Raw genomic sequence first — 24,095 nt, forward strand, 5'->3', positions numbered from 1 at the left:
CACCACCATTCAAAAGCATCAATTCTTCTGCACTCAGCTTTCTTCACAGTTCAACTCTCACATCCATACATGACTACTGAAAAAACCATAGCCTTTACTAGATGGACCTTAGTTGAAAAAGTAACGTCTTTGCTTTTTAATATGCTGTCTAGGTTGGTCATAACTTTCTTTCCAAGGAGCAAGTGTCTTTTAATTTCATGGCTGCAATCACCATCTGCAGTGATTTTGGGGTCCCTAAATAAAGTGAGCCACTGTTTCCACTGTTTCCAAATCTACCTTTGCCAAGAAGTGATGGGACCGGATGCCATGATCTTAGTTTTCTGAATGTTGAGCTGTAAGCCAACTTTTTCACTCTCCTCTTTCACTTTCATCAAGAGGCTCTTTAGTTCTTCTTCACTTTCTGCCATAAGGGTGGTGTCATCTGCGTATCTGAGGTTATTGATATTTCTCCCGGCAATCTTGATTCCAGCTTGTACTTCCTCCAGCCCAGCATTTCTCATTATGTACTCTGCATATAAGTTAAATAAGTAGGGTGACAATATACAGCCTTGATGTACTCCTTTTCTTATTTGGAGTCAGTCTGTTGTTCCATGCCCAGCTCTAACTCTTGCTTCCTGACCCACATACAAGTTTCTCAAGAGGCAGGTCAGGTGGTCTGGTATTCCCATCTCTTTCAGAATTTTCCACAGTTTATTGTGATCCACACAGTCAAAGGCTTTGGCATAGTCAATAAAGCAGAAATAGATGTTTTTCTGGAACTCTCTTGCTTTTTCGATGATCCAGCCAATGTTGGCAATTTGATCTCTGGTTCCTCTGCCTTTTCTAAAACCAGCTTGAACATCTGGAAATTCACAGTTCATGTATTGCTGAAGCCTGGCTTGGAGAATTTTGAGCATTACTTTACTAGCGTGTGAGATGAGTGCAATTGTGCAGTAGTTTGAGCATTCTTTGGCATTGCCTTTCTTTGGGATTGGAATGAAAACTGACCTTTTCAAGTCCTGTGGCCACTGCTGAGTTTTCCAAATTTGCTGGCATATAGAGTGCAGCACTTTCACAGCATCATCTTTCAGGATTTGAAATAGCTCCACTGGAATTCCATCACCTCCACTAGCTTTGTTCATAGTGATGCTTTCTAAGGCCCACTTGACTTCATGTTTCAGGATGTCTGGCTCTAAGTGAGTGTGAGTGATCACACCATCGTGATTATCTGAGTCATGAAGATGTTTTTTGTACAGTTCTTCTGTATATTCTTGCCACCTCTTGCTTAATATCTTCTGATTCTATTAGGTCCATACCATTTCCGTCCTTTATTGTGCCCATCTTTGCATAAAATGTTCCCTTGGTATCTCTAATTTTCTTGAAGAGATCTCTAGTCTTTCCCATTCTATTGTTTTCCTCTATTTCTTTGCACCAATCACTGAAAAAGGCTTTTTTATCTCTCCTTGCTATTCTTTGGAAGTCTGCATTCAGATGCTTATATCTTTCCTTTTCTCCTTTGCTTTTTGTTTCTCTTCTTTTCACAGCTATTTGTAAGGCCTCTTCAAACAGCCATCTTGCTTTTTTGCATTTCTTTTTCTTGGGGATGGTCTTGATTTCTGTCTCCTGTTCAATGTCACAGACCTCCGTCCATAGTTCATCAGGCACTCTGTCTATCAGAGCTAGTCCCTGAAATCTATTTCTCACTTCCACTGTATTTAGGTCATACCTGAATGGTCTAATGGTTTTCCCTACTTTCTTCAATTTAAGTCTGAATTTTGCAATAAGAAGCTCATGATCTGAACCACAGTCAGCTCCTGGTCTTGTTTTTGCTGACTGCATAGAGCTTCTCCATCTTTGGCTGCAAAGAATATAATCAGTCTGATTTTGGTGTTGACCACCTGGTGATGTCCATATGTAGAGTCTTCTCTTGTGTTGTTGGAAGATGGTGTTTTCTATGACCAGTGCATTCTCTTGGCAGAACTCTATTAGCCCTTGCCCTGCTCTATTCTGTACTCCAAGGCCAAATTTGCCTATTATTCCAGGTGTTTCTTGACTTCCTACTTTTGCATTCCAGTCCCCTATAATGAAAAGGACATCTTTTTTGCATGTTAGTTCTAGAAGGTCTTGTAGGTCTTCATAGAACCATTCAACTTCAGCTTCTCCAGCGTCACTGGTTGGGGCATAGACTTGGATTAACATGATATTGAATGGTTTGCCTTGGAAACGAACAGAGATCATTCTGTCGTTTTTGAGATTTCATCCAAGTACTGCGTTTTGGACTCTTGTTGACTATGAGGGCTGCTCCATTTCTTCTAAGGGATTCCTGCCCACAGTAGTAGATATAATGGTCATCTGAGTTAAATTCACCCATTCCAGTCCATTTTAGATCGCTGATTCCTAGAATGTCGATGTTCACTCTTGCCATTTCCTATTTGACCACTTCCAATTTGCCTTGATTCATGAACCTAACATTCCAGGTTACTATGCAATATTGCTCTTTACAGCATCGGAACTTGTTTCTATCTAAAGACTTGTGTAAATATAATTTCATGAATCACAACACATCTAAGGATACTTAAGCAAGTTACCAGGTGGCTCCCCCAGTGGAGAAGACCCAGGTTAGATCTCTGGGCCAGGAAAATCTCCTAGAGAAGGGAATGGCTACCCACCCTAGTATTCTTGCTGGAAAATTCCACAGACAGAGAAGCCTGGAAGATTGCATTCCATGGGGTTGCAAAGAGTCAGACACAGCTGAGCTACTAACATTTTCACTTCAAGGAAGTTCTAATAATAAACAAAAGCAAGTTCTGAAAAATGGTACAAATGAACTTATTTAGAAAACAGAAACAGACTCACAGACTTAGAGAACCAACTTACGGTTACCAGGGAGAAAGGTGGGTGGGGGAGAAATAGACTGGGAATTTGGGATTGACACATTACGCATAGCTAGCTTTAAAATAAGATGTCTTTCCATGAAAAAAAAATCTGAAAAGAACCTTTTTGAAAAGGAAGAATCTTTTGTAATTCAAATAACCATCTTCTAAGTAACCTGTCTCACCACCCTGGATGTTCATAGCACTGTGAGAGGAGTTTGTTGGTTCAGGATTGATAGAAAGCTCACTTAGCTCACCAGTAGACAAATAGCCAAGTTCTCTGCAGTTTACCAGCCCTGTCCCTGATGGGTTAGACATAGTACTCATGCATTCTCCAGGTGCTGCAAGTTCTAAGATCTACCCTGAGATGATGAGCCTTGTGGGGATACCATACACCACCTGTTTCTCTTGAGGAAATCAGAATTCATTAGCACATAGGATTATTACTCTTTGATAGGAGCTAGACGGGCTGGCAAGAAAGTCTACTTTTCACATCAGAATGAACTGATGTTGCTTCTGTTTCTTCTTCTTGAATGCATTCTCATGGGGGGATAAAATCTGTTTTCCCTGAGAACTATAGGTTTATTATAGTCATATACTGTGGGGGCTCCAATGTGAAGTCTGGTATCTAAATTCAATGATTCCTGAAGTGCCGGTTTTTAATTAAATGTGCCATCATAAATTACTGGGTATTCTTTGATGATTATGATGATGGCATTCACAAAATGATTAGTGCATTTAAAATGCATCAATCTACTATTCATACACTTGTCTTCAAATAAAACTACATATTCATTCTATATAAAATAGATAACCAATAAGGACCTACTGTATAGCACAGGGAACTATCCTTAATATTTCATTATAACCTATAAGGGAAACGAATCTGAAAAAGAGTACATGCTCTGTGTCTAAAATGAAATATAACTGAGTCATTGTGCTGCACACCTAAAACTAACACATTTTAAGTCAACTGTATTTCAATTAAAAAAAGAATCCAACCCAATCAGACAATTGGCAGAAGACCTCAATGGACATTGCGCTAAAGAAGACATAAGGATGGTCAAAAAATACATGAAAAGATGCTCCACATCATAAATTATTAGAGAAATTCAAATCAAAACTACAATGAGATATGACTTCACACTCGTCAGAATACGTGCATGCATGCTCAGTCATGTCCAACTCCTTTGCGATCCCTTGGGCTGTAGCCCACCAGGCTCCTCTGTCCATGGAATTTTCCAGGCAAGAATACTGGAGTGGGTTGCCATTTCCTCCTTCAGGGGATCTTGCCAACCCAGGGATCAAATCTGCATCTTTTGCATCTCCTTCATTGCCAGGCAGATTCTTTACTACTGTGCCACCTGGGAAGCCCCAGTCAGAATGACCATCATCAGAAATATTAAAAAAATAAATGCTAAAGAATGAATAGAGAAAATGGCACCCTCCTACACTGTTGGTAGGACTCTAAATTGGTAGAGTCACTATGGAAAACAGTATGGAGGTTTGTTTAAAAACTAAAAATAGAGCTACCATATAATCCAGCAATCCCACTCCTGACCAAATATCTGGAGAAAACCATAATTTGAAAGGATACACGCACCCTAGTGTTCATTGGAGCACTATTTACAATAGCCAGGACATGGAAGCAACCTAAATATCCATCGACAGATTAATGGGTGAAGAAGATGTGGTATATACATATACATCTTCATATATACATATATGTATACATATATATACAATGGGATATTGCTTGTCCATGAAAAGGAATGAAATAGTGCCATTTGCAGCAACATGGATGGACCTAGAAATTGTTATACAGAGTAAAGTAAGTCATAAAGAGAAACAAAAATACTGTATAATACTGTTTATATGTGGAAGCTAGAAAAACAATACAGATGAACTATTTGCAAAGCAAGAATACAGTAGATATAGATGTAGAAAGTAAACATGTCTACCAAAGGGGATGAGATAAATTGTGAGACTAGGATGCACTACTCTAAAATAGATAACTAATGAAAATCTACTGTACAGTATAGGGAACTCTTCTCTGCTCCATGGTGACCTAAATAGGAAGGAAACGTAAAAAAGAGTGGATATATGTATAACTTTGCTATACAGCAGAAAGTAGCATAACATTGTAAAGCAACTATACTCCACCAAAAATTAATTAAAAGGTTATGTGCAAAAATACTAAATTATTCATAGTATTGCTTTGTTAAGAATATTTTTTCTGAGTTTTCTGTTTAATAGTGGCATATGAAAAGTGAAAGTGAAAGTCACTTAGTTATGTCTGACTCTTTGTGACCCCATGGATTGTAGCCTGCCAGGCTCTCCTGTCCATGGAATTTTCCAGGCAAGAATACAGGTGTGAGCAACCATTCCTTTCTCCAGGGAGTATTTCAAACCCATGGATCAAACGCAGATCTCCTGCATTGCAAGCAGATTCTTTACCATCTGAGCCACCAGGGAAGCCCAGTCGTGGCACATAGCACTATATTTTCTCTTCTTTTTCACATCACTCTCCCTTCTGGCTAACAGCGTTCATTTATGGGATCTCTGATCTAGATGAAGGGTGGATTTTCTATCTGTGTAATCCCAGGTGGCGCTAGTGGCAAAGAATCCACCTGCCAATGCAGTAGACTTAGAGATGTGAGTTTGATCCCTGAGTCAGAAAGATCCCCTGGAGGAGGGCATGGCAACCCACTCCAGCATCTTTGCCTGGAGAATCCCATGGACAGAGGACCCTGGTAGGCTACAGTCCATAGAGTCTCAGAGAATTGGAGATAAGTGAAGTGACTTTGCATGCATGCATGCATAGAAGTAGTATTGTGTACTCATTAAGGCATCAGGCATAAAATCTCAGTTTTACCACTTACTGGTTATGTGACCTTATGCAATTTAACTGCTCTGTTCCTCAGTTTATTCATCTGTACATTGAAGATGATTATAACAATATAAACCTCACAAGATTGTTGAGAGGATTAAATGAATTACTACATATAAAGCATTTGGAACTATGCTTGATAATCCATGAGTATTCTGCCATTGTTATTCTGATACTGTGTTAATCAAGAAATTAGAAAAAACAATAGCAACTTGCTTTAACCTCCTGGGCTCAGACTAGCTATAGTTACTAACATTTTCTTTGTGGTGTTGTCTATTCAATAATTTAGGAGACTTCTTCATGTGATTTTTCTCCACATGTTTGTAATCTGGTAAAGAGACAGCATGGAAGAACTCATGGGTTGCAGGCCTCCTTCACAGGGAGATGGTTTGTTATCCAGCACAAAAAACTCCTCCTTGTTTTCAGAACAGAGCTGAAAGCTGGCTACATATTTTTTCATCTCTCTGGTGACTTTCAATGCACTGCAAAATTAACCTACTTTATAAGCATCATAAGCATCCTCTTTGCTAGATGCCTTTTAGAATTTTCTTAAAGGAACTTCTGTGAATTTCCATGTCTTTTTTTGAACACCTGTGGGACCTTTATTGAAGCCTAAAAGGCTAAGAAATGTCCAGACATAGGCTCATTCAGTTTGGGTGCAGCAATCTTGGAATAATGGCATTTTGATATTAAAATCATTTTAATTATGCAAGTGAATTAGCTTTATTCTTGCAAGAGAATGAGTTGAAATAAAAGAAATTGGGTTAGCTTATTTTAATAAGAAGTTATGGCACCCCACTCCAGTACTCTTGCCTGGAAAATCCCATGGACGGAGGAGCCTGGTAGGCTGCAGTCCATGAGGTCGCTAAGAGTCGGACACGACTGAGCGACTTCACTTTCACTTTTCACTTTCATGCATTGGAGAAGGAAATGGCGACCCATTCCAGTGTTCTTGCCTGGAGAATCCCAGGGACGGGGGAGCCTAGTGAGTCGGACACGACTGAAGTGACTTAGAAGTATATGTATGTATACAACTATGTGTATCATATTTATGTTCGACTCCTGCCTCAATATCGGAATTCTATGTAACCGTTAATGAACAATTAATCTAATGAGAAATAACATCAGTAAGTACCTTCATTGGTTTGGAGATTTTATAAAGGCTAGCTCATTTAATCTTCAAAATTAGAAAAATCATGAAATCCAACAGGACCCTCCTGCTGAGAGCAGTAGTCATTGATTATGGCTTTTGAGAGAAGAACCAGTTGCAATACCTTTTTGACTCTAAAAGAGTGTATGGTACATAATAGATGCTCAATTAATGTTTGTTAAATCAACTGTGGATATATGAATGAATGAATTATATTATTTTAAGGAATACATGGGAGCGATGAAAATGCCTAGCGTTTAACCAAGGTAAACACTGTATGTGTGACCCTAGACAAGTCAGTTTACCATCTGGGACCTCAATTTATTCATCTGCAAATCAAAGGTCAGATCTCATCAACTCTTCAGTCTTAAAAACTCACCATGGGATTTACACCATCATTTACTGTCAATCAATATTCTCTGTACAGAAATACTTTTCACATTTCCATTAGCTTGGCAACAACAAGTCCTGACATATTCACTTCATTTTTCCTTTTGACTTTGTGATTTGAAAGTAAGATTTAAAAACCAATAATGCAAGAAACATGCACATATTAGATTCAACCCCAAAGGACAGTCTCAACCCCACAGTATGAGACTAGATAGATGGCAGTTGGTATCCAAAATTTCTGTATTCTTTTAAAAGGCATCTTCTCTTTTTTCATTTCAAATTGTTTTTAAATTTTCCCTAATTTGATCTAGTTTCATAGTTATGTGAAAGCGCTTTGCTCCTAGAGCCTACCCTCTTCTACTTGAAAAATAACACAGCTTGGACATACTTTTTTAGTTTCTACCAGCCCATTCATAATAATTTGTCTACATTTCATTTTTTTATTTTCCTAAAAATTGCCAGGGGTAAAAATTAAATTAAGCTACAAATTCCCTAATGAATGAAAGATAAGACTAATGATTAGTACTTGACTGAAGGGATAATAAAGGCTAATAGGAGCACGCTTTACCTGGTATTTATGGCAAGTGTCAAATTAATGGAGTAGACAGAATGACTTCATTGACTCTCCGAAGTGATATTTTCCTTTTGTAGTTCAGAGTGTCACACACACACAGACACACACACAGATATAGTTCTGAAATAAAGCTGTGTGTAGGGCCTCTGGACTTGCCCCTCCAGGAATAAAGACCCTAGGGTCTGAACTCCGAAGCATGTGACAGTCTGCTTACGTAAGCAGACTGTTCGGTACAAGCAGTACTAAAAATTGCTTAACCAGTTCAGTAGTCATTTACTACTAAGCAACACCAGGGAACAGACGTCTTCTGCCCTGTTTGAGTAATCCTTTTCCTTCATATCATCACACTTGAAAGCACATTTCATGTGCTTCACTCTCCTACTCTCTTGTAGGACACAGGTTCCCTAAGAAGCACCACATTATCTCTTTCATTTTGATAGAGATTCCAAAGAAATTCTAGCTCAAAATCTTTTTCAAAGTAGTCAGTAAAAGAAAACTCTTTAGTAAAAGATCCCCAAACCTAAGCTGATTCATTACAAGCAAAAATTGGATGACCTGGATTCCAGTAAAACAGAATAAAGTAGACAGTCTCTAGAGAATGTTGTGACAATATTTGTTTTAAAAATTACCAGTATCTGAGTATGGTTACATGAAATTTTTTCAATCTTGGTCCAGATACCTCTAAACCTCATCTCTTAATGTAACTGTGTCCCTTTCACCACATCAGTAGCCATGTATATTTAACCAGCTTTGTGTAGGATTGAAATCTGATTGTATTAACTTAGCCAAGGCTTCACCCAGGTGACGCAGGAGACTCTGCTTGAATAATATGCCCTCTTCCCCAATTCAAACACTTGGAGCTCAGTTTCACACAAGTTTTGTGTCATCTGGAATTAATCTCTTTGGTAGCAAAAAAACAGTGAATTATTGATACAATAAGTGGATTCAAAAAGAATATGTTTCAAGTGATAACAAATACGAAAGATATTTAACATTTCTTATCTTTCTTGTTTCAAATCTGTCTTTGGTATTGGTTAACTAGTTTAGAGTTAACCATTTCTCAACATACTCAAAAGAGACAGAATTATTCTGAAGAGAACAAGATTTGCGATCTGAAGAGATTTATCTACACTCATGTACACAGATTAATGTGACTCTGGGACAATGGATTCAGATTTTTGAGACATTATTGACCCAAACTGCATGCTTATGGGGACGGGAAGTTTGGTCCTTCCTAGCTAAATTCCAAATATGTATGATAGGAATATATCATATATATGATGGCCACACAAAGATAGGTGGCCATCCCCTTTCCTGATGACCCTCACAAAGCTGGTGTGTCTGCTGATTGTGAGGGAAAAGACATAATGAGCTTCTGGGCTGAGGGTCAGAGGCATTTAGACCAAGACTGAATTTCATAAAAAGACCATGAATAGAGATTGATTACTTTTAGGACACATGATAACAAAGCATAGAGAATCGAAGGAGTGATCAATCTGACCACTAACTCCTCAAGGTTCTGTTGCTATTCCAACTCATGTCAGGGCTTGGTTTATGACTCCCTCATCTTTACTTCTGGCCCAGCTCTCTTCTACAAGACTGTCCTCTAGGTGATCCATAGGCATCTTAATTTGGCAAAAGTAGTTCAAGTTTGGGGACTGACTGCTTCAGCAGATGGGTTTTCAGTTCTACTCAACAACTTGAAATAGGTAATTCAAATTGTCCTTGAAGTTAAATCTTGATAAAAACATAATAAGGGTTTGAGGAAGGGCCCCCTCAGTTACTATGTAGGGGAAAGCTTATCTTGGATTTTACAGTACTCAGGCTCTCAAGCACTGCAGTAATAAAACCAACTGTGAGTAAAATCTGCAAAAAACACTATGCTGTATACTTGAAACAAATGCCATACTGTAAATCAAGCACACTTTAATTTTAAAAAAAAGTACTTTCCTTCTTCTGATTTTTGTTCACCACTCCTTTCAGCCTTAGCTTCTATGTTTTTCTCCTTATATGGAATATTGGTCCCCAAATTCTTTACTATAAAAATTCCTACCACACCAAAAAAATTATTCAGAACATGATCTGCTGCCTATCATATAACATGTGTTCAAAAAACACTTTGGACACCAAATACATAAATGGTTTTAGGATGAAGGACTGGATGAATGGTAAAGAGAAAATCTGAAGAAAGTTCTTAAAGGTGCCTAGAAGCAATTTAAGCCCTTTCAAAGATGGATGGTGAAAGACATGTTGACATTGTATTCTTCCAGGGTGTAAGGGATATGACATCAGCTTCTCTGAAGAAAAAGCCTGGATGAATCACAGGTGTATTTCAGCACACTTGGGGTTTTGTGGTAAGCTACTGTCCATCTTTCTCAAAAGAAGAGAATGTAATTAACATACTCGTATATATCTTTCCTTGTGGTCTTGAAGGGTTGATGGAGGATATAAAGTTGAGGTTACAAGGATTTAACTACAGATTTTTGTTTAAAGGATTTGCTTATTAACTGTCAAGGGCTTACACTAAGGTAAACATGTATCAAAGTTACAAATAGAGAAAAAAGTAAAAACCAGAACCATGATTATACTAAATATATTTAAAAATACAGTCATTTTAGTAGGACAAGGCAAAGTGAACTCCATTTGGATTATACTCAAAGATAAACTATACTTGAATTATCTTTATGATTTCTTGGGGTATTATTTTATTTTACTTTTTATTTTATTTTACAGGAAGTTTCTAATTTTGAGAATGGGAAAACAAAAAGAAAGTAAGTCAAATTTACTTTGAAAACTTTATGTTCTCTTAGTTCTGTAATGTTGAATGGAATATTTTAGTGGGTTTCCTGTCAAAGTGCTTTTTAAAAATCGTCACTTACCAATCTAGGCATACTTTACTCTGCTACCATTTATATTTATGCTGATGCATAGGAAACTGGTGTTGTGACATTGCTGTAGACAAGGATGCAAAAATTAAATTTTCAGAAGAAGAAACGTGTCTAAACTAGGTTCAGATTAAAGTGGAAGCCTACTCGAAAACATGTTTCTATTGGTGACCTATTAATCTTCTGGAGTTCTTCTAATCCAAATAAAAATGTGTTTGCAAAGAGATTTGGGTTATTTAGGTCAGGCTTGGCTTTATATTCAGCACATCAAGCTGCCAGAGGATGCGACACACACATGTTGCATAAGGTAATGGGATTTTTAACTAATAAGCAGGAAATACATAGAAGCAGGAAGTTGGTTTATGGGGAAATTTCCAGATTGGTTGCTGATGATACAGAAGAACAACTTCCTTGCACCCCGGAATGGTCTGAGACTGAATTGTCAATATGTGAACTTCTTCTGGATGTAGTCTTTTTTGACAGCTCTTACCAGCCCCCAAACCTCCCTCTGCCCCCACCTCCACCCACAAAGCACTTTGTGCTTTCATAGTCTTTCCTCCCTTTCTTGCTAAAAGCTTTCTCCCAGTAAGGATATAAAATGCATCCATAGTAAGTAGGTAATTGCATGATTAACAGCTTAGAGCACCTGCCAGGGTAGTTGTATTTCAGCCATAGTTAGCTACTTAAACTACATCAGTGGCATTTTAAGCATGAGTAGGAATAAAGAAGGGTTTTTTAATCAGGGCTCTTATCAGTCTTAAAAGTCGCCCCTCCTATGTAACTGTTTATTCTATCCACGGATAAGGAACTCGCTAATCCCAAATCAAATACTTACACAAAATTGCAGCTTTTGGTTTATGACTGATGCTTTTACAGATTAGATGATACCCAAACACGGAGGGGCAGAAGCAGGATAAATGAGAGGGAAAGCACCCGATGATGACTAAACTAGGTTTTTCAAACATAAGCCAAATCAATTAACGTGCTTTGCAAATTCCTACCAGTTAAACTTGAAAACTTTATTCAGTCCCTCAATTCTTTTGCCCATCACTCCCCTAAAAAGAATAATCCCTTTTGTCATTATGCACCTACTTCACTTTATAATATTATAAGTAGCTTTTTTTTGGAACACTTGCTACTTCCCAAGAGATGTCCTGAAGAAGTATTTTGCAGTAAAAAATTAAAACAAAACAAAATAACATGGTTAAGAAAAAAGAAACACTCTATATGGAGGAGTTTGCTTACAAACCTGAGCTTAAAAAAGGTGAATAATGGAAAACACCCCAGTTATAACAAAATTGTTTATACATACACAATATGCTTATGTTCACCGAAGGTGTAAATTGACTAACACAATCAAGTATCAATTTATAGTCAATCTTATTTCATTTCTACCCACCTGACTCACCATTCCCACCACCCACACTGGGATTTTTATAAAGCATTTCTTAGACATACAATTTCATGTTCCACTATATCATTAAAAACACAAGAATTATTTTTAAAAGCATAACTACAACATCACATTTAGAAAAAAACATAACTACTACACTGGAACAAAATAAGAAAAATAATCAAATATCACCAAGTCTAGAGTCAGTGTTAAAATGTGTCTGGTAGCCTCAAGTGCTTTTTTTAATAGTAGCTGGTTTATTTGAATCATGATCCAAAGAAGACTCATGCATTGCATTTTGTTCGTGTTTCTCAATTTATAGGTCTCTCCTCCCATTTATTTGTTGAAAAAACTGAATTGTTCTTTCTGAGGAATTTTTTATAGTTTGAATTTTACTGATTGCATCCTATGTGTGTGTGTGTTTTAAACACATGTTCTCTGTTCTGTTTACTGTAAATTTTTAGTTAGATCTCCAGGCTTGATAAGATTAAAGTTTCATAAGGCTTGATAAGATCCAAGTTATTTCTGTCTTATGTATTTATTTTTAAAGTAGGTCATCAGTGACTTTATACTTCCTGTTGCATTACATGGGAAGCTCATATATCGGCTTGTCTCTATTTTTATGACTGTAAACTTGCGTATTGGGTTCAGATGGTATCAGACTGACCCATCCAGCACACGTTGCCCATCAGCCTTTCAATTAAAAACTTTAATTAGAATTGGCGATTATTGCACACATTTATTGTTTTATTGGGCTTCCCTGGTGTCTCAGAGGGTAAAGGTCTGCCTGCAATGCAGGAGACCTGAGTTCGATCCCTGGGTCAGGAAGGTCCCTGGAGAAGGAAATGGCAACCTGCTCCAGTAATCTTGCTTGGAAAATCCCACGGACAGAGGAGTTTAGTAGGCTACAGTCCATGGGGTCGCAAAGAGTTGGACACGACTGAGGAACTTCATTTTTCATTGTTTTATTAGGGATTATACAGTGGTTGTATTCAAACTGCAGTATTTTTCTGTATTTATTGAATATAGTTATTTTTAGAAGAACTATTTGATTATTTTGAGGTACACTCATATAGAATGGCCTACTGTTTTCTTTTTGCAGGGTTGGGAGTGCTGAGATTTGTGAATGTTTCTTTATATTGCATGAAAATTTCCAATCCAAGATTATACTTTGATTAACTACACTTTGTCATCTAGGCTCAGGAAAATTCAGGTCCAAATGTAAAACTTACTTAGAGGTAGAATTTATTTCTGCTCACCATGGCTTTGCACTCATGTCTAAGTGATCTAATTTCTATTTCACTTAAAACATAATTTATTAAATCTAGACTTAAATATCTGTTTCTTTTATTCTTCTAGGTCAATCCGGAGATCTATGTCTGAAAGTAAAGTATTTGGTTAGTAATTCATAAGATTTCTTATGCACATGATACATTCTATTTCTCTAAGAGTGATTTTCTTCTGTTAATGCCATAAAGTAACCGAAATTGATGAATGAAAACAAATTGATTTGTCTTCGAATTATATAGAAGAGATTTAAAAAAGAAATGTGGTTTTATTCTAATTTTAAATGGCTATGACAAACAACAATAGAATGGGAAAGACTAGAGATCGCTTCAAGAAAAATAGTGATACCAAGGGAACATTTCATGACAAGGTGGGCACAATAAAGGACAAAAACAGTATGGACCTAACAGAAGCAGAAAATAATAAGAAGTGGCAAGACTACAAAGAAGAACTATACAAAAAAAAAAAAATTAATGACCCAGATATTCACGATGGTGTGATCACTCACCCAGAGCCAGACATCCTGGAATGTGAAGGCAAGTGGGCCTTAGGAAGCATCACTATGAACAAAGCTAGTGGAAGGAATGGAATTCTAGTTGAACTATTTCAAATTCTAAAAGATGATGCTGTGAAAGTGCTGCACTCAATATGCCAGCAAATTTGGAAATTCAGCAGTGGCCACAGAACTGGAAAAGGTCAGTTTTCATTACAATCCCAAAAAGGCAATGTCAAAGAATGTTCAAACTACCACACAATTGCACTCATCTCACATGCTAGCAAAGTAATGTTCAAAATTCTCCAAGCTAGGCTTCAACAGTACATGAACCGAGAAATTCCAGATGTTCAAACTGGATTTAGAAAAGGCAGAGGAACCATAGATCAAATTGCCAACATCCGTTGGATCATAGAAAAAGCAAGAAAGTTCAAGAAAACCATCTACTTCTGCTTTATTGAATACACCAAAGCCTTTGACTGTATGGATCACAACAAACTGGAAAATTTTTCAAGAGATAGGAATCAGTTTAGTTCAGTCTCTCAGTCGTGTCCGACTATTTGTGACCCCATGAACTGCAGCAGGCCAGGCCTCCCTGTCCATCACCAACTCCTGGAGTTCACTCAAACTCATGTCCGTCAAGTCAGTGATGTCATCCAGCCATCTCATCCTCTGTCGTTCCCTTATCCTCCTGCCACCAATCCCTCCCAGCATCAGAGTCTTTTCCAATGAGTCAACTCTTCACATGAGGTGGCCAAAGTACTGGAGTTTCAGCTTTAGCATTAGTCCTTCCAAAGAACACCCAGGACTGATCTCCTTTAGAATGGACTGGTTGGATCTCCTTGCAGTCCAAGGGACTCTCAAGAGTCTTCTCCAACACCACAGTTCAAAAGCATCAATTCTTTGGTGCTCAGCCTTCTTCACAGTCCAACTCTCACATCCATACATGACTAATGGGAAAACCATAGCCTTGACTAGATGGACCTTTGTTGGCAAAGTACTGTCTCTGCTTTTGAATATGCTATCTAGGTTGGTCATAACTTTCCTTCCAAGGAGCAAGTGTCTTTTAATTTCATGGCTGCAGTCACCATCTGCAGTGATTTTGGAGCCCCCCCCCCCCCAAAAAAAAAAATCTGACACTGTTTCCACTGTTTCTCCATCTATTTCCCATGGAGTGATGGGACCAGATGCCATGATCTGAGTTTTCTGAATGTTGAGCTGTAAGCCAACTTTTTCACTCTCCTCTTTCACTTTTTACTAAAAAGAGGCTTTTTAATTCCTCTTCACTTTCTGCCATAAGGGTGATGTCATCTGCATGTCTGAGATGATTGATATTTCTCCCGGCAATCTTGATTCCAGCTTGTGCTTCCTCCAGCCCAGAGTTTCTCATGATGTACTCTGCATATAAGTTAAATAAGCAGGGTGACAGTATACAGCCTTGACATACTCCTTGTCCTATTTGGAACCAGTCTGTTGTTCCATGTCCAGTTCTAACTATTGCTTCCTGACCTGCATACAGGTTTCTCAAGAGTCAGGTCAGGTGGTCTGGTAGTCCCATCTCTTTCAGAATTTTCCACAGTTTCTGGTGATCCACACAGTCAAAGGCTTTGGCATAGTCAAGAAAGCAGAACTAGATGTTTTTCTGGAACTCTCTTGCTTTTCCCATGATCCAGCCAATGTTGGCAATTTGATCTCTGGTTCCTCTGTCTTTTCTAAAACAGCTTGAATATCTGGAAGTTCACAGTTCATGTATTGCTGAAGCCTGACTTGGAGCATTTTGAGCATTACTTTACTAGTGTGTGAGATGAGTGCAATTGTGTGGTAGTTTGAGCATTCTTTGGCATTGCCTTTCTTTGGAATTGGAATGAAAACTGACCTTTTCCAGTCCTGTGGCCACTGCTGAGTTTTCCAAATTTGCTGGCATATTGAGTGCAGCACTTTCACAGCATCGATTTGAAATAGCTCAACTGGAATTCCATCACCTCCACTAGCTTTGTTCGTAGTGATGCTTTCTAAGGCTCACTTGACTTCACATTTCAGGATGTCTGGCTCTAGGTGAGTGATCACACCATCATGATTATCTTGGTCATGAAGATCTTTTTTGTACAGTTCTTCTGTGTATTCTTGCCAATTCTTCTTAATATCTTTTGCTTCTGTTAGGTCCATATTATTTCTGTCCTTTATTGAGCCCATCTTTGCATGAAATGTTCCCTTGGTACCTCTAATTTTCCTGAAGAGACCTCTAGTCTTTCCTATTCTATTGTTTTCCTCTATTTCTTTGCATTGATTGCTGAGGAAGGCTTTCTTATCTCTTCTTGCTATTCTTTGGAACTCTGCATTCAGATGCTTATATCTTTCCTTTTCTCCTTTGCTTTCTGCTTCTCTTCTTTTCACAGCTATTTGTAAGACCTCCCCAGACAGCCATTTTGCTTTTTTGCATTTCTTTTCCCTGGGGATGGTCTTGTTCCCTGTCTCCTGTACAATGTCACAAACCTCCATCCATAGTTCATCAGGCACTCTATCTATCAGATCTAGGCCCTTAAATCTATTTCTCACTTCCACTGTATAATCATAAGGGGTTTTATTTAGGTCATACCTGAATGGTCTAGTGGTTTTCCCTACTTTCTTCAATTTAAGTCTTGATTTGGCAATAAGGAGTTCCTGATCCGAGCCACAGTCAGCTCCCGGTCTTGTTTTTGCTGACTGTATAGAGCTTCTCCATCTTACCTGCCTTCTGGAAAATCTCTATGAAGGTCAAAAAGCAAGAGTAAAACCAGACATGGAAGAATGGACTGGTTACAAATTGGGAAAAGAGTATTTCAAGACTGTGTGTTGTCACCCTGCTTATGTAATTTATATGCAGCATACATCATGTGAATGTACGCTGGGCTGGATGAAGCACAGGCTGGAATTAAGATTGCAGGGAGAAATACTAGTAACCTCAGATATGCAGATGACACCACCCTAATGGCAGAAAATGAATAAGAACTGAACAGCCTCTTGATGAAAGTTAAAAAAGAGAGTGAACATGCTGGCTTGAAACCTCATTACTCAAAAAACTAAGATCATGGCATCCAGTCCCATCACTTCATGGCAAATAGATGGGGAAACAATGGCAACAATGAGAGACTTTATTTTCTTGGGCTTCAAAATCACTTCAGATGCTGACTGCAGCCATGAAACTAAAAGACGTTTGTTCCTTGGAAGAAAAGCTATGACCAACCTAGACAGCATATTAAAAAGCAGAGACATTACTTTGCCAACAAAGGCTCATCTAGTCAAATGGTTTTCGTCTATGGTTCTCCCAGTAGTCATATATGGATGAGATATATGATATGAGAGTCGGACCATAAAGAAAGCTGAGCACCAAAGAAATGATGCTTTTGAACTCTGGTGTTGGAGAAGACTCTTGAGAGTCCCTTGGGCTGTAAGGAGATCAAAGCCATTAATCCTAAAGGAAATCTGTCCTGAATATTCATTGGATGGATTGATGCTGAACCTGGAACTCTAATACTTTGGCCACCTGATGCAAAGAACTGACTCATTGGAAAAGTCCCTGATGCTAGGAAAGATTGAAGGCAGGAGAAGGGGATAACAGAGGATGAGATGGTTGGATGGCATCACTGACTTGATGGACATGAATCTGAGAAGGTCTGGGATGATGACGGGAAGCCTGGCGTTCTGCAGTCCATGGGGCTGCAAAGAGTTGGACACAACTGAGCAATTGATCTGAACTGAAGACAAAAAACTATTGGCTTATTCAGAATTATTTCCTTTTATACCAAAAAAAAAAAAAAAAACAAACCTTTTATTGGCTGATTACCTTCCAGTTTCCCAACTTTAGCTTGGAGGGCCCATAGTCAAGATGATCTCTTAGCTATATTTTCATAGCTAGGAATTTAGGAATGAAATAAACAATGGTTGAATTATAAAAGACTTATCATAGCATCTCAAGTACCAGCGATTTTCTTCAGTTTTTGTGGCTATAGTATACATAGTAATAACAGAAGCAATTGGTTTGATGTGTATTTTAATTCTAGTGCATGCTAAGTCGCTTCAGGCTTGTCCAATTCTTTGTGACCCTATGGACTGTAGCCCGCCAGGCTCCTCTGTCCATGGGATTCTCCAGTCAAGAATATTGCAGTGGGTTGCCAGGCCCTCATCCAGGTGATCTTCCCAACCCAGGGATTGAACCTGAGTCTCCTGGGACTCCTGCATTGCAGGCAGATTCTGAAGTAAAAATCTAATTATTTTTAGAAAGTTAATAGATGATGCTTCTCTTTGCCATTTAGATGATAGGGGGTCACTAGTTATAAAGCATTTGTAGTGACAAGACAACTGGATTATTCACTCAATAATTCATTTTTTATGGAGTTTTTCAGAGTGGTGGGCACACTTTCTTCCCAGCAGGGCTTAGGAGTTGGATACTCAAACCCCAGTCTTCCTCTTTTGAAAGCCAGTTTCCTGGATAGGGTATGAAAAGCGCTCAGACCAAAGTGGTGATCATCTATGGATGCACCTACTAAGGACATCTGCATTTTAATAGGGTCTGATCTTCCACCAGTGGTAATATCCACAGGAGCTGAGTTCTGTCTCATTTGTCAAGGCCCTGTGAGCAGTAGCTGCTAAGTATTTTGAATGTCAGCCCTGATTTGAATAGTGTATGGCCTGAAATGAAAGGAAGCAAGCCAACTTCTGTTTTCCATTTATATATGCCATTTTCATAGTGTTTTCAGTTTGTGCTCACAAGACTCTATAACATAGTTTTTGATGATCACCTGCCTTCTCTGTAGTCAAATATCAAAGGAAATAGTGACTTTAAAAACAGCACAGCAAGAGAACTGACTTGTGGACACTTGTGGATGGAGAGAGTGGGAAGAATTGGGAGAGTAGCATTGACCTATCTGTATATACTGCCACATGTAAAATAGATACCTAGTGGGAAACTGCTGTAGAATGCAGAGAGCTTAGATGGGTGGGATGTGGGTGGGGCAGTAGGGCGGTCCAAGAGGGACAGAATATGTGTATACATATAGCTGATTCACTTCATCGTACAGCAGAAACAAGCACAACATTGTATAGCAATTACACTCTAATAAAAACCAGCCCAGCCTGCTGAGTTTGTGTAATACTTTGGTTGCATTATTTAAACTTTGCTTTATCAATGATGTGGTACAACATGTGGGATGATTAGTCTTTGTAAGCAGGTTAGAAGGGCTTCCAGGCTTCCCTGGTAGCTCAGCTGGTAAAGAATCTGCCTGCAATGCAGGAAACCTCAGTTGGACTCCTGGGTTGGGAAGATCCCATGAAGAAAGGTTAGGCTACCCACTCTAGTATTGTTAGGCTTCCCTGGTGGCTCAGATGGTAAAGAATCCTCCTGCAATGCAGAAAATCTGGGTTCAATCCCTGGGTTGGGAAAATCCCATGGAGAAGGGAATGGCTACCCACTCCAGCATTCTGGCTGGAGAATTCCATGGACTGCGGAGTCCATGGGGTCGCAAAGAGTCAGACACGACTGAGCGACATTCACTAGAAGGGCTTCCAGTTCTTCATTCTGGTGCAGTTCAGTTCTTTACAGCATGTTTAGACCCTGCTCCAGGTGTTGGGAGAACAAAGCTAACACTTAGAAGAAATTGATTGTTCTCCCAGTCAAGGGTCTTAGACTTTCTTGAAATAGCTCAATGTTCTCTCGATACACTTCCTTAACCATTTTGTTAAAAAGAAATGAAGAATGTGGAGGATGGAGCTACTTTGATATATAAAAAATAAATGGTTATTAATTCAAGAAAAATACTCCAAGAATAATGTAATCAAAAGTTTTCAAGAGTATTTCAGTAGCAACCTTCTACCATCTACGTGTAGGTCCTTATTTAGTTCATAGGGAAAAAAAAGAGCGGGAGCCCACAGGACGTTGGTTGTATTCATGAGGGACCAGAACTCTCCAGAATGGACCACAATGCTTTCTCAACATATTACTTACCATGCTACCCCTGTGTGCTCAATTTGTTTTGATATCGAATTTCCTACACTTACTGGACAGATGTTACTGTGACTTCTAACCAATCTTCTGCTTTACTTTAGAGGGAAAAACTGTGAATGACACAATTTGGCAGGAACCCAGCAAATCTGAGAATGACTCCCACATCAGAAGATTCTGTCAGCTGAAAGGTAATTGCTAAATTTAGTTCCCGCTGACTTTGCATTTTCCCAAAGTAGTATAAAGGGCAAGTAAGAAAAATTTACATCTTTCTTCATTAAAATAAGCATTGCATTATAGTCTACTTAAGAAGGAAAAACTAAAAGAATAGAATTTGTATATTATTAATAGAATGTATACTTGTGTGTGTAAGTGGACAGACATGCAGAAGGAAAGTAGAATTTAATTAAGTTCCCTGTTGAAGCAAAGAATCAGTTACAAAAAATTTGAAATCCTTTAATGTCTAAAATAATGCAAAAATATATTAAAACTCAGCACATAGAAAAACCTTATAAAAATAACATTAATATATTAACCTTTGTGATTTTTAGATTTTCTTTAAATATTTAAGAGAAATACCCTTGACTATTAATGCAAAACTATGTCATTTTATTTAAAAAAAGTCTTAAGAAGAGCAAATTAGCAGCCAGGTGTAAAAAGCTTTATTAATAATAAATGATTTCATAATTAAAATTACTTAACTTTGGAAAGGTTATGAATAAAACAGAAAGTCTTAAGAGTTCACAAAGATGGACAATAACATAAAAAATTAATATCCTTGGTATTTTCCTTCAGTGTTACTGGAACAATAAAAAATTGCTCATATTAGTTATTGATTATTTAACTATTTGTATTTTTAAATTTAATTTGAATTTTAAATTTAATTTTAAAAGATATTTTAATATTTGGGGACAAATATTTTTAGAGTTAGGAGTTACATAGTATGATTGTTCAAATTTTGCCTTTTGAGTGCTGTGAAGGAGCTCATAGATTTACAAAGTAATCATTTATGAAAATAATCATTTTCCTTTGAACTGTTTCAATTTTATCCAAGATTGAATAATGTTCTACTGAATAGTTTTGAGCTTAATTTCAATACTTACAGATTTCTCCATTATAAATAAATAAACAAGTGAAACATTTGGGGATTATTTTAGACATTTTTTAAAAATTATAAGATAGGCAATGTTTTACTTATATTGTGTTTGATTAAATTCTGTCTTTACCTCATGAATGTTAGTGATATTCATTCACACCTAGGTTAGTTAATTAAACTTTCATCCACCCATCCATTCATTCATCCATCTCTGTAATAAGCATGTTACTTTTAGATTATTCCACATCAACCTATGAATAAAGAAATTATAACTATATTATAGAATATTTTTGTTATAAATTTTTCCATAAACTTCTTCAAATGTTCTATTTTCTTAAACTTCCTTTCTGTAAAATGTTGTGGTGTTTGTTTTAAATTTATAGAACAGTCTTTTGGACTCTGTGGGAGAGGGAGAGGGTGGGATGATTTGGGAGAATGGCATTGAAACATGCATAATATCAAATATGAAATGAGTTGCCAGTCCAGGTTCGATGCAGGATACTGGATGCTTGGGGCTGGTGCACTGGGACCACCCAGAGGGATGGTATGGGGAGGGAGGAGGGAGGAGGGTTCAGGATGGGAAACACATGTATACCTGAGGCATATTCATGTTGATACATGGCAAAACCAATACAATATTGTAAAGTTAAAAAATAAAATTAAATTAAAAAAAATTAGCAGTCATAGGTAAGTAATTCTATTACAGTTATATTGACAAAGCAGCAAAAAATCTTGGCTAAAGGTGAGGTGTTTTCTGATTAGTGATCTTTTTGTTAGAAAACAAAAAGGAATGCTTTTACAGACTTTTCCACTTCGATATTTCTCAGATTCTTAAGTGCTCCTGTGTTCAATCTGTCTGTGCACGCACGCATGCACACACGCATTCACGAATGTGCCTAAGAAGTTCAGTTGACATTTCAGCAGTACCAGCTGAGTCATAGGACATCGCCTACGGATTAATGCTAGGCCTGAGACCAACGCTGTTGGTGCCATTGTAAATTGAAGGGAGAAATTTAGTAGGGAAGGATGAGCCACAAGTGTGGACTTGAATTTTATGGGTGTAGTAGCTTCCTTTGGAAGGCTCAGAATATTTCTAAGCAATTAGTGCCCTACATATCAACCTATAATATTTCTTTCTCATTTTAAACACTATTTTTTGCTGTTAATTGAATAATTACTTAAGAGTGGTTTATTGGGCCTGAGGATAGGCAGTCTGTGAGGTTTACTGAGATGAAGACAGGTAGGTACATCATTGCCAATATCCACAGCCCATGATTTTATTGAACACTAAAGATGAAATTGTAAAAATCATCTTTCAATAAAACAGAAGAAAATATGTAGCGAAATTGTAAGAGTGACATTAACATAAATAATATATTATAAACTCCAAGAACCAAAAAAGTTCCATTTCTCTCAATTTCAATTACAAAATGATGTTTCCACATGACACAAGTTATATTAACAGCAAAAATTTAGTCCTCTGGAGTCCTGACAAAATACACTTCCACTGGTTATATTAATATTAAGCTAAGGATTTGTGCCTGGTATTTTAATCCATAAAGATATTCACATAACCCAAAAATATGACTGTGTTATGTTGGTTAAGACAAAAATTTATCACAATAAGTTAAGAGCTGGAAGCATTTTCCGTTGATGTGATCCATTTCCTTCTTCTAGGAATACTTTTATCTCAATCTGCATACGTGCTACTGAGACAACATCTGTAAAATACATGTGGGTTAAACTGAATGCTCAGGACGTTACAACTGAAAGATTGGCATAACTTGCCAATTAATTAAGGGAAATTAATCTGTAATTTTTTTTTATTTTCAGCACTCTAAACAGGCAGAATATTAGTAATATTCATTTTAGTAAATTAAGATTGATTTTTTAAAAATTTAAATATATTTTGGCCTTAATTTTATGGGGGAAAAAGCCTGAAAAGAATTGACTTTTTGAAATCTATGCATTGGAATTTACCCAAGATCAAATTATGATTTAAGTAAAGACATTTTTTAAGAAGAGGGCTTTCATTATTGTGTACCCGAAAGTACAAAGAACAAAAACAAAGCCAAATTTTTAAAAAAAGATAAAAGAAACAAAACATATTTGCAGATTTAGAGATTTTTTTCAAACAGTGTGATGTGGTAGACTATACCATGAATGAAACAGAAAATATGTTTTAAAAAATGGTATATTTTTGTACAGTTTGTAAGAAGCTGGATATATTCAGGAAATACGGTTAGTAATGCAAGGAGAATTAACTCCACTCATACTACTGCAAAATTATTTTTAAAATGAATCCTTTTTACATATGATTTTGATGAGATTCATTATAAAAATCCCATTGGTAGAGACATTAGGACCTTCCAGTTTAACAGTAGAATTGCCATTTGCTTGAAATATTCTTTCCTGAATTGTAGTCAGTATCATTATTTGGCCAGCCTCTTCTGAGCAAGCATATAAATATTTTGGCTGAACTTCTCTGGATCTTATTAAGTCTTCTTCTTTATTGGCATGTTACCCTCATTTTTAAGATAGTAAATGTATATAGTCACAAGTGTATTTACCATTCTATGTAATTTTCAGGAACCACAATTTGATTGAGATATTATTTCCCAAGAGCATGTGATTTAACTCAGATTAGACTGGACTATGTGAGGAATGATGGAAAGAAGCCTGATTTCACACCTGAATCTCTGTCTGTGTGCTATGTATGAATAAACTTCCAGAGGAAAGGTTTCCTGCCAAATCAGTCTCTTTTAATTTTAAGGACGTCTATCTGAATTCAGTGTGAACATTCTAAGATTTAGTGTTTTGTACAAAAGAATCTTGAAACCCCTTCCATTCTTCAGAGTTACCTATGGTCAGAAATCTAATTTCCGTTAGAATCACCTAGAAGCTGAGTAGCTGCTACTACTAAGTCGCTTCAGTCGTGTCCGACTCTGTGCGACCCCATAGACGGAAGCCCACCAGGCTCCCCCATCCCTGGGATTGTCCAGGCAAGAACACTGGAGTGGGTTGCCATTTCCTTCTCCAATGCATGAAAGTGAAAAGTGAAAGGGAAGTCGCTCAGTCGTGTCTGACTCTTAGCGACCCCATGGACTA

General features: G+C 37.5%; 1 protein-coding gene across 1 annotated transcript in view; it reads left to right on the forward strand.

Moving 5' to 3' along the window:
• The window catches only part of LOC104976614 (putative uncharacterized protein ENSP00000383407), a 51,890-nt gene that overhangs the window by 17,996 nt on the left and 9,799 nt on the right, over positions 1 to 24,095 (forward strand). The window contains exons 3-5 of the mRNA XM_059887295.1: positions 10,590 to 10,627; positions 13,494 to 13,531; positions 19,996 to 20,082. Coding sequence (XP_059743278.1) covers positions 10,590 to 10,627; positions 13,494 to 13,531; positions 19,996 to 20,082 — 163 coding nt within the window. The remainder of the gene's footprint in view (positions 1 to 10,589; positions 10,628 to 13,493; positions 13,532 to 19,995; positions 20,083 to 24,095) is intronic.

This window comes from Bos taurus, chromosome 1, assembly GCF_002263795.3.
Source record: "Bos taurus isolate L1 Dominette 01449 registration number 42190680 breed Hereford chromosome 1, ARS-UCD2.0, whole genome shotgun sequence".
Lineage (NCBI taxonomy): Eukaryota > Metazoa > Chordata > Mammalia > Artiodactyla > Bovidae > Bos > Bos taurus.